General features: G+C 44.6%; 1 protein-coding gene across 1 annotated transcript in view; it reads right to left on the bottom strand.

Moving 5' to 3' along the window:
- UBOX5 (U-box domain containing 5) overlaps positions 1-15,725 on the bottom strand; it is a 54,145-nt gene that overhangs the window by 7,950 nt on the left and 30,470 nt on the right. The window contains exon 3 of the mRNA XM_077478028.1: positions 12,094-13,282. Within this exon, the coding sequence (XP_077334154.1) occupies positions 12,094-13,282 (1,189 nt within the window). The remainder of the gene's footprint in view (positions 1-12,093; positions 13,283-15,725) is intronic.

Consider the following 15,725-nt stretch of genomic DNA (forward strand, 5'->3'; position numbering starts at 1 on the left):
CAATTTAGAAACAAATTACTGTACAAGCCTCAGTCTAGGAAGGGTTTCAAAGCCATATCTAAGGCTTTGGAACTCCAGCGAACCACAAATGGAGATGACTTGGAACAGTGGTGAACCTTCCCAGGAGTGGCCGGTCTACAAAAATTACTCCAAGAGCATGACAACGACTAATCCAGGAGGTCATAAGAGAACCTAGAACATCTGAAGAACTGCAGGCTTCACTTGCCTCAGGTAAGATCAGTGTTCCCGATTCAACAAGAGACTGGGCAAAAATGGCATCCATGGGAGAGTTCCAAAGCCACTGCTGACCAAAAAGAACACAAAGGCAAGTTTCACATTTACCAAAAAAAATAAAAAATCTTGATTATCCAAGACTTTTAGGCAAATATTCTGTGGACTGACAAGACAAAAAACTGATGGTTACTTACTGATAACGGTACTTTTACGAAACCTTCCATGACGGCGACACATGAGAGAGGAGCGGCTCCTCCCTACAGGAAACAATCAGTTCAAAGCTGTTTAAAAGGCCCCACCTTACCCCTTGTCCCTCCGTTGTTGTAAAGTAATTCTCCCAACCGATTCACAAGGGGTCCTTAGACACTTAACACCTATTGTATACATTCTCCATCACCCTTAACAGGGTGGGAAGTAGGCCAGCAGTTTTGGAAGGTTTCATAGAAAATCCGTCATCGGTAAGTAACCGTTGGTTTTCTCACCTCACATTTCAGGATGGCAAAACATGAGGATAATCAAGGAATCTGCAGGCCTACCTTATGGTGGGACCACTGGCTGCAAAATCTTCCTGCCAAATGCCAGGTTCTGCAGCATGTTTTACCTCCACTTGATTATGACTAGACAAAGATATCTTAGCTGGATCAGGAGGCTGATCAGCAGGTTTGCTCCACGGATACTCCTGCCTACTCAGTTTCAGATGCAGGTTCTATGTGGAGTGCTCTTTAAAGATGGAATCAGAAAATCTGTGAAAATAGTAGATTAGCACAGTTTGACCGTCTCAAACATCTAGCAATTGTGGCCAAACATGTCTATAAGACTTCTTAGGACCACTAAAAAAGGACCAAAGACTTACTTTATGGAACGAGGATACAACCTTGATCAACAAATGATCTGGCTTAAACATAACTCTGTTCAGGAGAATGATTTAAAAAAGGACTCCATGACAGACCGACCTTGCAGGCCCCCTTAAATGTATCATTTATTCCTTTTTCATAGTAATGGGTAAAGGAAAGTCCACTTAAGGGTAGTAGAATAAGGGAAGGTTATTCCGTGGGCTTAGAAGCTGGGCGGGTATGTGCCCAAGCACACCAAATAACGGACTTCCTTCACATCTGAATTCTGGCATGTCAGCTGTGAAAGTGCTCTATATACAGATTCCCTATACCCCTCACCGCAAACGCATTCAATTAAGCGGAAGGGAGCTTGGTAAACACCAGATTATACCTATTCCGTAAACATCAGATGCCTCATCTGATGTCTGAAACCATAATCCTCTCCAACACCATTGGGTTCCTCTTGGTAAGAATAGATACGTTAAGCAGAACCCTACTACAGGAGGTTAAGTCTATAGCAGGAGCAGAACACTCACGTTGGTCTGCTACGAGCGTTAGGTACATGGATCAGATCATTTCTGATACTGCATCTTCAGGTAATACTCCAATTAATCTGAAGTCCTTCCTAAAAAAGGCGATTTGATAGCCTTCTTCCAGTGTCTTACAACCCTATTGTGTTATGAGCACAGGGAGTGACTAAATGTAAGGGACTGAATTTTCTGACATCTGAAATGTCTGCAGCCAGAGTTCCTGGCCCCTTCCATGTTCACAGGAAAATAAGGTCTGAAATAAAAGTGATACATGTATAATATCACCAATATAAAGATCATAGCCAACAATGTTGTGTATTTCAGAAGTGCAGCTAGATGGGCCATCACAGAAATTACACAACATGAACGTCAGCGCCATGAATTTCAAAAGTGCAACAAGATATGGCTATATAATAAATATAAATAGGAAAGACGCAAAACAGGCTTCACTGTTGAGTATTCTAATGTGCAGCCAAAAGTAAAAACAGTAAAAAAAAAAAAAACAGACACTTCAAGTGTTGTGTATTTCTGAAGTGTGGCAAGAAAAGCAATATACAGAGGGACACAAACTTCAGTGCTGCATATTGCTGATGCTCAACAAGGTACAGTCGTCTAATATGAAAACAGAAAGGTACCTTCTCAATGTTGTGCCTTTCTGATTAGTAACATGGTGCAGTCATAACAGAAAAGACACCGACAAATGTCAACGCTGTGCGTTTCCGATTAGCAACAGGGTACAGTCATATGACCAACAGAAATGTCACTAGCAATTTCAAATGCTGTGTATTTCTGATTAGCAACAGGATCCAGTCCTAAGACTGACAGAACTGTCGCCAACGACTTTAAATGCTGTGCATTTTTTGTTAGCAACAGCGTAGAGTCCTATAACAGAAAAATCACTAGCAACTTTTAATGCTGTGCATTTCTGATTAGCAACAGGTTGTCTTATGATCGACAGAAATGTCACTAACTTTAAAGGGGTTGTAAACCTTCATGTTTTTTTCACCTTCAGGCATTCTATGCATGAAGGTGAAAAAGCTCCTGTGGTGCTGCAGCCCCGCCGAGGCCCCGTTTTACTTACCTGTCCCCAATCCTTCGCCAGCCCGGAACAAGCACACCAGCTCTAGCTGGTGTCTCGTATCCTGATTGGATAGATTGATAGCTGCGCAGCCATTGGCTCCCACTGCTGTCAATCAAATCCATTGACACGAATGGACACAGATGCAGGACTTGGGAGCGCGCCCGCATGGGTGTCCATCGTAGGAGAGAGCTTTTCCAACGTGGACACTCGATGAGGGGAGGCGCCCGAAGCGCTGATGAGGGACCCCAGAAGAGGATGTTCGGAGCCACTCAATGCAAAACGAGCTGCACAGTGGAGATAAGTATGACAAAAAAAAGAAAGAAAAAAAAAAAAACAACAACAACCACCAAAGCTTTACAATCCCTTTAAATGCTGTGCATTTGCGATTAGCAACAGCGTATAGCCATAACCAACAGATGTCACTAGCTACTGCAATGCTGTGCATATCTGGTTAGCAACAGGGTACAGTCTTATGATCAACATAAATGTCGCCAACAACCTTAATGCTATTCATATTCTTATAGTGGCAGTGAAGGGGGTAGCCACTAGGGGGCAGTGAAGTGGTTCAGTGTGTCCTGGGGAGCGATTCTAAGAGTTAGGGGGCTGGGCTTCAACACACAGGACAGTGATCACTGCTCTGGATGTGAGAGAGGGTTGTGATCACTGTCCTGTCACTAGGCAGAATGGGGAAATGCTTTGTTTACAAAAACATCTCCCCGTTGTGCCTCTCCGTGACACAATCGCGGGCACCCGATGGACAGTCTGTGGGACCCACAGTCACGGAGACTGCGGGGAGCTACGCCGGCCGCAGGCATGCACCCGCAACAGCTTCTTAAAAGGGGTCGTACCTGTACGCCATTTTGCCTACCAACAAACATCGGCATTCGCTGGTCGGCAAGCGGTTAAACCACCAGAGGGGAAGCAGGGTAGTTCCAAATAATGGAAGTCTAAGGTGTGTGAATACCCCACAGTAGGAAAAGCTGGTGGTCTACCACTGTCAAAAATATGAGCAGGTGTGAAAGAGTCAAGTGAAAGAGTCCAAGCCTCCCAAGCATCTAAGCTCTTAACGAGCACAGACCTAAGAGATCAATTAAGCCAGTCTCAAGAAGAGGTGGATACAATCTTAGGCTGGAGGCAGACACTTGTAGGGCTTAAATAGCAATCGGATACAGGTTAGTATATGTAGCTCTTGCATAGGAGGTTTGCACCAGGACCCGTCAATTAAGGGTTGTAGGAGGATAATTTATGCTTTTAATTCATCCAAGGAGTGGACTGTAGCCCAAACCACAAGAGGTCCGGATCAACTCTTACACACCTACAGATATAACTGCAGTGTAAAGGAGAAATCAATAGGTTGGAGCTTGATAAGATGTTACACATACCAAGCAACCCCCCACAAAGAATATGCTCACAAGTGTAACCCTTGCTGTGCCCTCCCCCATATGGGGGAAAACCATGTGGCAGGCTTTTAAAAGCCAACCACCACTAAATGAACCCTCCTGTAGCTACATTTTAGAGTCATTGCAGCTGGCCTACTATATTCAGATTACTTACTACTTTTCTACTGTGCCATTTCTCCTGGAATCGCCAGGTACCTGCAAGACCACTTCACATCCCTTCAATTAACCCTTTAGGAATGTGCAACTTGTTTAGTGGCAGAAATATCCTATAAGAGGCCATTTGTATCTAACAGGTCTCAACTCTTCAATATATTTTTCCTTATTGATGGATTTATAGTGAGAGGCTGGAAACTAAATGATGCAACAGCATTCCCGGAGGTAAAAGGGAGCTGTGGACATTGGTCTAGCTAAAGCTTCTGGGCTATTTGTTCCCAGACCCAAGGGAAAGGATATTAGCACCCTGTATTGAGGGAGGGAGTCTTATCTCAACGCCCAGAAACCACCAGGCTGCCACTGGGGATTCTGTTAATCTCCCAAGGCAAAAAAATGCAAGTACTCACCACTGTTGTCTTTCCCTTTGCCACAGGGTTTGCTTTTCTCTCAAGGTTACATGAGAAAAGGATAGCGGCCAAAAAACAACCCTTCCAAGTTGCTGTCTCAACTAGGGAGCTGCAAAGTTAGGCTGTGTGCATTGCCCCAGTAGCATGCCCACACACCTCTTCTGGGATACAAACTTTTTTTTCCAAAAGGAAGGGGAGGCCAGGGCCATTACCCTCTTTAGGGGTGTCTCAGAGTCCACCACCTGATGTGTGGGTACAGAGTTGCGGAAAGATTGAATAGTTGCCAACATTCCCTTGAATAGATTTAAGAAAATCTTAATCCTGAGGCCTCTTTTCCAGCCAGTTTGTTAATATACCTATAACAACATGGCTTGGTGTGAGACTTAGATAATCTTTCCCTGCAGTTACTGCACTTTTTACTGGCACTAGTGCTAGTGGATGTAGAAGGTGGTTTGTCAGAAACCTGCGCTCAGCTTGGGGAATCTGCAAGAGAAGAGAGAACAAACAGTCATTCTTCCTGCCCCCTGTATCATGGTTGCCAGCCCCAGGAGGTGAGAGCATGGGGGGGGTTACCAGGGATTACTTAATCTGGTGTCACCCCCCTCTCCCCCCATAGTAGGTAAATGGCACTTAGCCGACCCCACTCACTCTTGCCTGCAGCCACCTGTGCTGTCTTTCCATCCTCCTCCATGAGGTGGGCTCAGGGAGACTTTCAGCTTGTTGAGCTTTGGTGATAAAAAAGGAAAGCTTCAGCCTCCACAGCCACACGAGTCCAGTGTCACCTCCACACCTAAAGGCCCACTTCCTGGGTCGCGAGAATGATTCTTGGAGCGTGCCAAGTCCTCCCCTTGGTGTCTTGCATCATTTGTACCTCAACAAAATGGCACCCGCTGCACACAGTGGAAGACAGGAGGAGGCCCGAGCTGCTGAGCGGCGTGCAATGGCCGGGGGGAGGAATTTGATTATGCCCAGACTGCCTGCACAAATGCCATTGAGGTGGCAGGTTAATTCAGCCCTCACCGGCATTCCTAAACCTGGCTAACAGGGGTACCATCCGACTCGGACCAGAAAACTAAAGAAATAAAAACGTTTCGCTGTGAGAGAAACACAATCCATACTGAGGGAGAAGGGGTAAGGTGGGGCCTTTTAAACACCTGTGGACTGATTGTGTTTCTTGTAGGGAGAAGCCTCTCATCTCATGTATTGCCGTCCTGGAAGGTGAGAACTTTTTGGAAGGTGTGCATCCTATTACATCTGTCATAAAACGAATACAGCATTTCATAACAAGATCATCATACCAACAGTCAGACATGGTGATAACGTGATGGTTCAGCACCTAGACGACGTACCATAATTGATGGAACCAATAATTCGGAGCTCTACCAGAAAATCCTAAAGGAGAATGTCCGGCCATCAGTTCCTGAGCTAAAGCTCAAGTGCACTTGGATTATGCAGCAGGACAATGATCCGAAACACAACTGCAAGTCCACCTCCAAATGGTTCAAAAAGCAAAATTTAGGTTTTGGAGTGGTGTGGTGTGGCATAGTCAAAGCCCGGACTTAAATCCAATGGAGATGCTGTATCATGACCTTACACAGGCCGTTCATGCTGGAAAACCCTCCAATGTGGCAAAATTAAAACAATTCTGCAAAGAAGAGTGGGCCAAATTGTCTCCACAGCAATGTGAAAGACTCATTGCCAGTTATCGCAAATGCTTGATTGCAGTTGCTGCCGCCAAGGGTGGCACAACCAGCTATTAGGTTTTAAGGGGCAATTACTTTTTCACATAAAGCCAGGCAGGTTTGGACAGCTTTTTTGCCTCAAATGAAACCAGCATTTAAAAACTGCATTTTGTATTTACTCAGGTTATCTTTGTGTAATAAAATGTGTTTGATGATCATTTAAGTGTGACAGATATGCAAAATGGAAAAAAATAAAAATCAGAAAGGGGGCTAATGTACATATACACACTGTATAATATATATATATATATTGATATCAGCAAGTACTAAAAGTAATTGGTATCAGCAAGTACAAAAAAAAAAAAGAGAAGACAAGACGATACCTATCGCCTAAGGAAGAGTAGGTAGAGGGGTGGTTTGGGAGATGGTGGGGGGGGGGGTGGTGGGAGGGTCATTGGGAGACATGGGGGCAGAGGTAACAGCTGGCGTAGGGTGGACACAGCACAGGGGTCACTGCTGGCATTGCACTAGGCAGAGCTCTGTTTACCATCCCTGCATTGTACACAGCCTGAACACAGGTAGAGTTCCTACTCCCCACACAGCACACCCTGGAGCTGAAATCCGATTACCTTACAGCTACAATGTGCACAGTGTATAGCTAGCTACTGGTTGCAGTTCCAACCTGTGAAATTTCATGCTAGGAATGGAGTTGCAGTAGCTAGCTATACACTATGCACATCATAGCTGTAAGGGAATGAGATGGGGAGAAGGAGCTGTTAATGCCATGCTAAAGATGTGTACCATGTGGGGATGGGAGACTGCCGGCAAGCGTCAAGGTTGGTGGAAGGCTTGGAGAGAGAAAAAAATAAATAAACCCAACCCAACCCATCCACAATACCCCCCCACCCAAGATTGTGGCATGATCTTACCTCTGCCACTTGTGCTGGAGGAATGTCTACTGCTCTGATCTCCCCGCAGGCTCTACGCTCCATGTCCTGTGAGTGGAGCACTACAGAGCCTACCCACCCAGTTTGGCCCATGCATTAATACATATATACACACACACACACACATATCTATCTACATACACAGTATTATGTGTATGATGACTGAAAGTATTCAGACCCCCTTAAATTTTCACTCCTTGTTATATTGCAGCCATTTGCTAAAATCATTCCTGTTTTTCCTCATTAATGTACACACAGCACCACATATTGACAGTAAAACGGAATTGTTGACATTTTTGAAGATTTATTAAAAAAGAAAAAAACTGAAATCTCACATGGTCCCAAGTATTCAGAACCTTTGCTGTGACATATTTAACTCAGGTGCTGTCCATTTCTTCTGATCATCCTTGAGATTGTTCTACACCTTCAAGTCCAACTGTTTGATTATACTGATTGGAGTTGATTAGGAAAGCCACACACCTGTCTATACAAGACCTTACAGCTCACAGTGAATGTCAGAGCAAATGAGAATCATGAGGTCAAAAGGAACTGCCTGAAGAGCTCAGAGACAGAATTGTGGCAAGCCATCTGGCCAAGGTTACAAAATAAAAAATCTCTGCTGCACTTAAGGTTCCTAAGAGCACAGTGGCCTCCATAATCCTTATTTGGAATGACCAAAACCCTTCCTAGAGCTGGCCATCCGGCCAAACTGAGCTATCGGGGGGAGAGAGCCTTGGTGAGAGGTAAAGAAGAACCCAAAAGATCACTGTGGCTGAGCTCCAGAGATGCAGTCGGGAGATGGGAGAACGTCAACCATCACTGTAGCCCTCCACTAGTCAGGGTTGTATGGCAGAGTGACCTGACAGAAGCCTCCCCTCAGTGCAAGGCACATGAAACCCGCATGGAGTTTTCTTAAAAAAAAAAAAAAAAAAAAACACACACCTGAAGGACTCCAAGATGGTGAGAAATAAGATTCTCTGGTCTGATGAGACCAAAACAGAACTTTTGGCTTAATCCTAAGCGGTATGAGTGGAGAACATAATGCACTGCTAATCACCTGTCCAATACAGTCCCAATAGTGAAGCATGGTGGTGGCAGCATCATACTGTGGGAGCATTTTTCAGCTGCAGGGACAGGATGACTGGTTAAAATCGAGGGAAAGATGAATGCGGCCAAGTACAGGGATGTCCTGGACGAAAACCTTCTCCAGAGTGCTCAGCACCTCAGACTGGGCAGGTGGTTTACTTTTCAAGACCGTAAGCACACAGCTAAAATAACGAAGGAGTGGCTTCACAACAACTCCGTGACTGTTCTTGAATGGCCGAGCCAGAGCCCTGACTTAAACCCAATTGAGCATCTCTGGAGAGACCTAAAAATGGCCATCCACCAACAATTACCATCCAACCTGACAGAACTGGAGAGGATCTGCAAGGAGGAATGGCCGAGGATCCCCAAATCCAGGTGTGAAAAAAAACTTGTTGCATCTTTCCCAAAAAGACTGATGGCTGTATTAGATCAAAAGGGGGCTTCTACTAAATACTGAGCAAAGGGTCTGAATACTTAGGATCATGTGATATTTCCGTTTTTCTTTAATAAATCTGCAAAAAAGTCAACAATTCTGTGTTTTTGCTCTGTCACTATGGGGTGCTGTGTGTACATTAATGAGGGGGGAAAAATTAACTTAATTGATTTTAGCAAATGGCTGCAATATAACAAAGAGTAAACGATTTAAGGGGGTATGAATACTTTCCATCCCCACTGTATATGTATGTATATATATATATATATATATATATATATATATATATATATATATATATATATATATATATATATATATATATATATATATATATATATATATATATATATATATATATCTCTGAAAATAGAACCTACTGTTATTTTCCAGGAGTGCTGCAATATAAGCCCTACCACAAAAATAAACCCTAGTTTAAAGTGCTTGGAAAATCCAATAAGCCAGTCTATTACAGTAGTATATAATGTTTATGTGCGTATTTATGTAAATAATTTCTCTTTTCATGTGACAACACTGTAGAAATGACACTTTGCGACAACGTAAAGTAGTGAGTGTACAGCTTGTATAACAGTGTCAATTTGCTGTCCCCTCAATATAACTCAACACACAGCCATTAATGTCTAAACTCCTGGCAACAAAAGTCAGTACACCCTTAAAGCCGAGTTCCACCCAAAAATGGAACATCCGCTTTAAGCACTCCTCGCCCCCTTATATGCCACATTTGTCATGTAATTTGTTTGGGGGGGGGGGGGGGGGGGGGCAGACTTTCTGCCCCACTTCCTCCTTCCGCCTAAGTGACTCCTTTCGCCTTAGGCTGCCCCTCCCTCTAGGTGATCTCCTAGCACACGCGACAGGTCCCAGAGATTGCCTGCCCCCTCCGGGAGCGCATCGCGCATTCGCCATGCCCAGCCGTGAAGCCGAAAGCCGTCATGGCCGGGTGCCTAGAGTGGCAATGGAGGCATCGGCGGAGAGGGGTGACACTCCGGCCGCATCGCTGGACCGTGGAACAGGTAAGTGTCGGTTTATCAAAAGTCAGCAACTACACTTTTTGTAGCTGCTGACTTTTAATACACATCAAAAAACTGTAACTCTGCTTTAAGTGTAAATGTTAAAATTGAGCGCAAAGTGTCAATATTTTGTGTGGCCTCCATTATTTTCCAGCACTGCCTTCACCCTCTTGAGCATGGAGGTCACCAGAGCTTCACATGTTGCCACTGGAGTCCTCTTCCACTCCTCCATAAGGTCTTCACAAAACTGATGTATGTTAGAGACATTGCGCTCCTCCACCTTCTGCTTGAGGATGCCCCAAAGATGCTCAATAGGGTTTAGGTCTGGAGAAATGCTTGGCCAGACCATCGCCTTTACCCTCAGCTTCTTTAGCAAGGCAGTGGTCATCTTGGAGGTGTGTTTGGGTTCATTATGTTGGAATACTGCCCCGCGGCCCAGTCTCCAAAGGGAAGGGAAAATGCTCTGCTTCAGTATGTCACGGTACATATTGGCATTCATGGTTCCCTCAATGAACTGTAGCTCCCCAGTGTTGGCAGCACTCATGCAGCCCCAGACCATGACACTCCCACCACCATGCATGACTGTAGGCAAGACACACTTGTCTTTGTACTCCTCACCCGGTTGCCGCCCACACATGCTTGACACCATCTGAACCAAATACATTTATCTTGGTCTCATCAGACCACAGGACATGGTTCCAGTAATCTATGTCCTTAATCTGCTTGTGTTCAGCAAACTTTGCGAGCTTTGTGTGTTATCTTTAGAAGATGCTTCCTTCTGGGATGACAGCCATGCTGACCAATTTGATGTCGTATGTGGTGTTATACAAGCTGTACACTCACTACTTTACATTGTAGCAAAGTGTAATTTCTCACACTGTTGTCACAAGGATATAATAAAACATTTACAAAAATATGAGGGGTGTACTCACTTTTGTGAGTGCGTGCATGGTTAGTGTGTATATATACAGTTAGGTCATAATTATATATATATTTGGACATGGGCACAATTTTCATACTTTTGCCTCTGAGTACCACTAGAATAAAATTAATACAAAACAATTCAAATGAATCTGAAGTGTAGAATTTCAGCTTTAATTTAAGGGGTTGAACATAAAACATTAAGTAGCCATTTTAGGAACTGCAACCATTTTTATACACAGTCCCCCTATTTTCAGGGGCTCAAATGTAATTGGACAAATATCACAAAAAACAAACAAAACAATGGTAATTTTTAATATTTTGTTGAGAATCCTTTACTGGCAATGACTGCATGAAGTCTGGAACCAATGGACATCACCAAAGACTTGGTTTCCTCCTTGCTGATGTTTTGCTAGCGAAGTCAACTGAAAGAACGAATGGTTACCGGTCAAAACCAGGTACCTGTTGCTCCTTCTCTCACGAAAAGTTGCCAAATGTGTCAGGGGAGGAGGCAAACAAGCAAAGCTTCCCGTTTTGGGTGGAGCTCCGCTTAAAAACACTTTTTAAATGTTATACTTGCTCTGTGTAATTATATTGCACAGAGCAGTGGCTTCCCTCTTTTGTGGTTCCCCACCAGCGCTGTCCTCCCCTCCTTACAGGTGCACTCCTGAGTCAGACTGTGTGCATCCATAGATGCACAACACTGCTCCCTTCTCAGAGGCTCGGAATGACATCAGCACAAGCCAATGGCTCACGCTATTTCTTCTGTGAGACTAGGAAGAGGTAGCAGGAGGCGAGGAGCCAGGAAGTGGGAGGGAGGGAGGGAGGAGCCAGGAAGTGGGAGGGAGGGAGGGAGGAGCCAGGAAGTGGGAGGGAGGGAGGGAGGAGCCAGGAAGTGGGAGGGAGGGAGGGAGGAGCCAGGAAGTGGGAGGGAGGGAGGGAGGAGCCAGGAAGTGGGAAGGAAGGAGGGAGGAGCCAGGAAGTGGGAGGGAGGGAGGAGCCAGGAAGTGGGAGGGAGGAGGTCCGCTCTAGACATCAGCGGCAATTGCATTTTTAGTACCAAAAGCCAACAATTATAATGCAGCTCACAAATTCTTAGATGTGATGGCTGCCATTTTTTTAGGCTCCCTTTCCTTTATTTTCACCAGTTGATCTGGCCAGTAACCTGTTCTGCAGATGTAGCTGTTGAAGGAGATCAGCTTTTAAAACAATCAATGCACTAAAAAGTAAGCAGGACTTCAAAGCATGCAAAAAAATAAAAAAATAAAATTAAAAAAAAAACAAAAAAAAACCCCCCAAAAAAACAAAAAAAAACCCCACACATACACAGTTGGCTTTGTGAATAGCTTAGAAGATACCTGAATTTGAGCAGTCCATCTGTGACATTTGACAATCTGCTTCAATCTTCATCTTTTTTGTACTAAAATCTGAGGTAGAAGAGCAGAGGCCGCTAACAGCTGAGAAATATGTGTCCACGTTATCACCATCATTGGCTGAATCCTCCATCCACTCCACCTTCCTCTTCATGGAAGACAAAGCTATGGCAGAAGGTGTCACTGGTCCCCCTGGTCTTGCCCTCCCCAGTAGATTAGACCCGGGGACACTGTGCTGGAGGAGGAAATAGTCTATCCTGGCTTTCAGAGAGGGGTGGGGAAGGGACTGAGATTGTGAAGTGTACGGAACTCCAGTAAATGGGTCACTTGGCATTCTACCCCATGATGCTTCACTTTGGTTGCATTTATCAAGTGTGCTTTGGTCAACAACCTTCCCGGATGGCAGAATCATGGGGAAAGTCATGATTTCCAGTGTAATCGGATCCAGAAATTCCTCTGGCACATCTTGGAGAATATTGGCAAGTTCGCTCAGGCTGTGTTGTGCGTTGTCCGAGTTATTGTAAGACAAGTGGTTACTTTCCATCGGCGAGGCAGGTCGGGGCTGCCCAAAACTATTGGGGAGGCTCATAAAGGCAACCTGGTACACGCTCTCCACCACTTCTTTGGGACATGTCTTAGCGGGCTGACCCCAAACCTCCACCCTCTTTATAGAGCAAGGAGCACCACCAGCAATGTGAGTTATACAGATCTTCAGGTGGGTGACATTGCCAAGAGAGTACTGGCCTTTATTCCAGAGATCCTGACATGAAGACCCATGGTAAGATATCACGTTATCGGTATGATGGAATGGGTGTCTAGGCTTGAAGCCTCGGTTATTGAATGTAGCCTTGCTTTGATTTCTCAGCAGCACTTTACCAACCAAAGCAAACAGTTCTTTGTCCGCTCCTTGGCAAACCATAGCAGGCTGACCGCACTCCTGGCTATTCCAACACATTTTGCTGGTGGAGGTAGCCGTAAAGATGTCCATTCCTGTGAAAGGGGGGTGACCCCCGGAGGACGTGTCTATGTTTATCCTACATATGTCTATGTTAAATGGGAACGTGATGATGATGTGCACAGGAGGCTTGATAAAGTATTCACAGCGAAACCCTCGGTTCCTTCTAGCAAGGTCTTCGGAGATGATATTTTCTACTTCATAGCCATCAGCACTGATCTGAAAGGAGTAAATTAAAGAATGCAGATATAGCCAGAGGGTATGCAGTCAATGTGGTATACATATAATAGCTTATAAATCATTATACAGCTGATCCTGACAATCACAGTTTTGTATTAAGCGGCTTTCACACTGAGGAGTTTTTCAGGTGCTACAGCGCTAAAAATAGCACCTGTATAGCGCCTGAAAAAAGCGGCTCCTTTCACTCCAGTGTGAAAGCCGAGTGTTTTCACACTGGAGCGGTGCCTTGGCAGGACGGTAAAAAAAATAAAAAAATAAAAAAGTCCTCATAGCAGCATCTTTGGAGCGGTGGAGGAGCCGTGTATTCACCACTCCTACCCATTGAAATCAATAGGGCAGCGCAGCTATACCACCGGCAAAGCGCTGCTGCAACCCTTTTTCGGCCGCTGGCAGGGGTTAAAACCGCCCGCTAGCGGCCGAATACCGCAGCTGAAGCAGCGCTAAGAATAGAGCCGCTTTACCGCTAACGCCCGCACCACCCCAGTGTGAAAGGGGCCTTACAGGATTTGCATCTTTTGCAATAAGAAGGGTTTTTTGTTTTTTTAAAACACCACACACCATTCACTGTAAAATGCCTGAACCCCTTTGGCTCTCACACCTGCTTACCCCCTATGGACCAGACCACATTTCTGCTGTGTCTATTTATAAAAGTCTAGAACTTTGTAAATACTTGTAATAATTGATACTTTGTTTTTCGGGGGGACAAATAGGGCTTTCATGCGACTCTTAAGTCCTCAGAGAATTTTAAGGCGAGGGAAAAAAAAAAAAAATAAATAAAAAAAAAAAAAAATTTTCTTGAAGTTTGAGCAGAAATATTTTCAAAAAGTACCATTACGAGGAAAACATTCATTTTATTCTCCTGCTTGTTCTATTTACTGCAACATTAAACCCTGGACCATTTGGCTGACCAGAGCACTTTTTGCGATTTGGCACTGCTTCGCTTTAAGGCTGCTTTCACACTGGGGCGGGAGCAGCGTCGGCGGTAAAGCGCCGCTATTTTTAGCGGCGCTTTACCGTCGTTTTAGCGGCGGTGTGCGGGCGCTAGCGGGGTGGTTTTAACCCCCGCTAGCGGCCGAAAAGGGGTTAAACCCGCCCGCAAAGCGCCGCTGCAGCGGCGCTTTGCCGGCGGTATTGCCGCGGTGTCCCATTGATTTCAATGGGTACGAGCGGTATAGGAGCGGTGAATACACCGCTCCTTCACCGCTGCAAAGATGCGGCTAGCAGGACTTTTTTCACCGTCCTGCCAGCGCATCGCTCCAGTGTGAAAGCCCTCCGGCTTTCACACTGGAGTTAAAGGGGCCGGTTTTTTTCAGGCGCTACTTTTAGCGCTGTAACGCCTGAATACCGCCCCAGTGTGAAAGCAGCCTAACTGACAATTGCGTGGTAGTGCAACGTAACTCCCAAATAAAATTACATCTTTTTTCCCCCACAAATTGAGCTCTCTTTTGGTGGTATTTGATCACCTCTGCAGTTTTTATTTTTTGCACTGTAAAAAAAAAAAAAATAAAAAAAAAATAAAAAAAAAAAAAAAAATGTTGCTATAATAAATATCCCCCAAAAATATATAAAAAGGTTTTTTTCCTTCCTCAGTTTAAGCAATACATTCTTCTACATATTTTTGGTAAAAAAAATGTTTTTTATATATACACAGACGTATATTGATTGGTTTGCAGAAAAGTTATAGAGTCTACAAAATAATAGTTTCATGGCATTTTTATTTTTTACTAGTAATGGCAGCGATTTTTAAATCGGGACTGCGACATTATGTCGGACAAATAGGACACTTCTGGGACCATTTACATAGCAATCAGTGCAATTCAAAATGCATTGATTACTGTGTAAATGTGACTGGCAGTGAAGGTGTTAACACCTACAGTGCCACCTAGTGGTTAAGTGTGTCCGAGGAAGCGATTCTAACTCGAGGGGGGACACCGATCACCGCCAACGATCACAGGGAGCTGTGATCAGTATCATTCGGCAAAAAGGGGAAATGCTCGTTTATATTAGCATCTCCCCGTTCTTCCTCTCCATGAGACGATTGCGGGTATCCCCGCAGACAGAGTTCACGGGACCCGCGATCACGCTCACGGAGTTCCCGGCGGCCGCAAGCTCCCTCTTAAAAGGGCAATGTACAGGTACGCGATTCTGTCCGTGCCCTTCTGACGCAGTATATCTGTGTGAGGCGGTCGGGAAGCGAGTAAAATTAAATTTTTGGCACAAAGCATGTTAAAGTTTTTTTGCATACATTTCATTTTTATCATAAAACACATCAGTAATTTTTAGTTCTTACCAATTTAAAAATAAAAACAGATATACCCTAGACCATGTATTTTTAACAGTAAATCCTTAAAAGAGAAGCATAGGGTTATTTTTTTGTTGATTCATACTTACCTAGGTGGATGCAGCATCAGACCAATGCTGC

The sequence above is a fragment of the Lithobates pipiens genome, unplaced genomic scaffold (assembly GCF_037356315.1).
Source record: "Lithobates pipiens isolate NorthernLeopardFrog02 unplaced genomic scaffold, aLitPip1_a1.2 Scaffold_13, whole genome shotgun sequence".
Classification (NCBI taxonomy): Eukaryota; Metazoa; Chordata; class Amphibia; order Anura; family Ranidae; genus Lithobates; species Lithobates pipiens.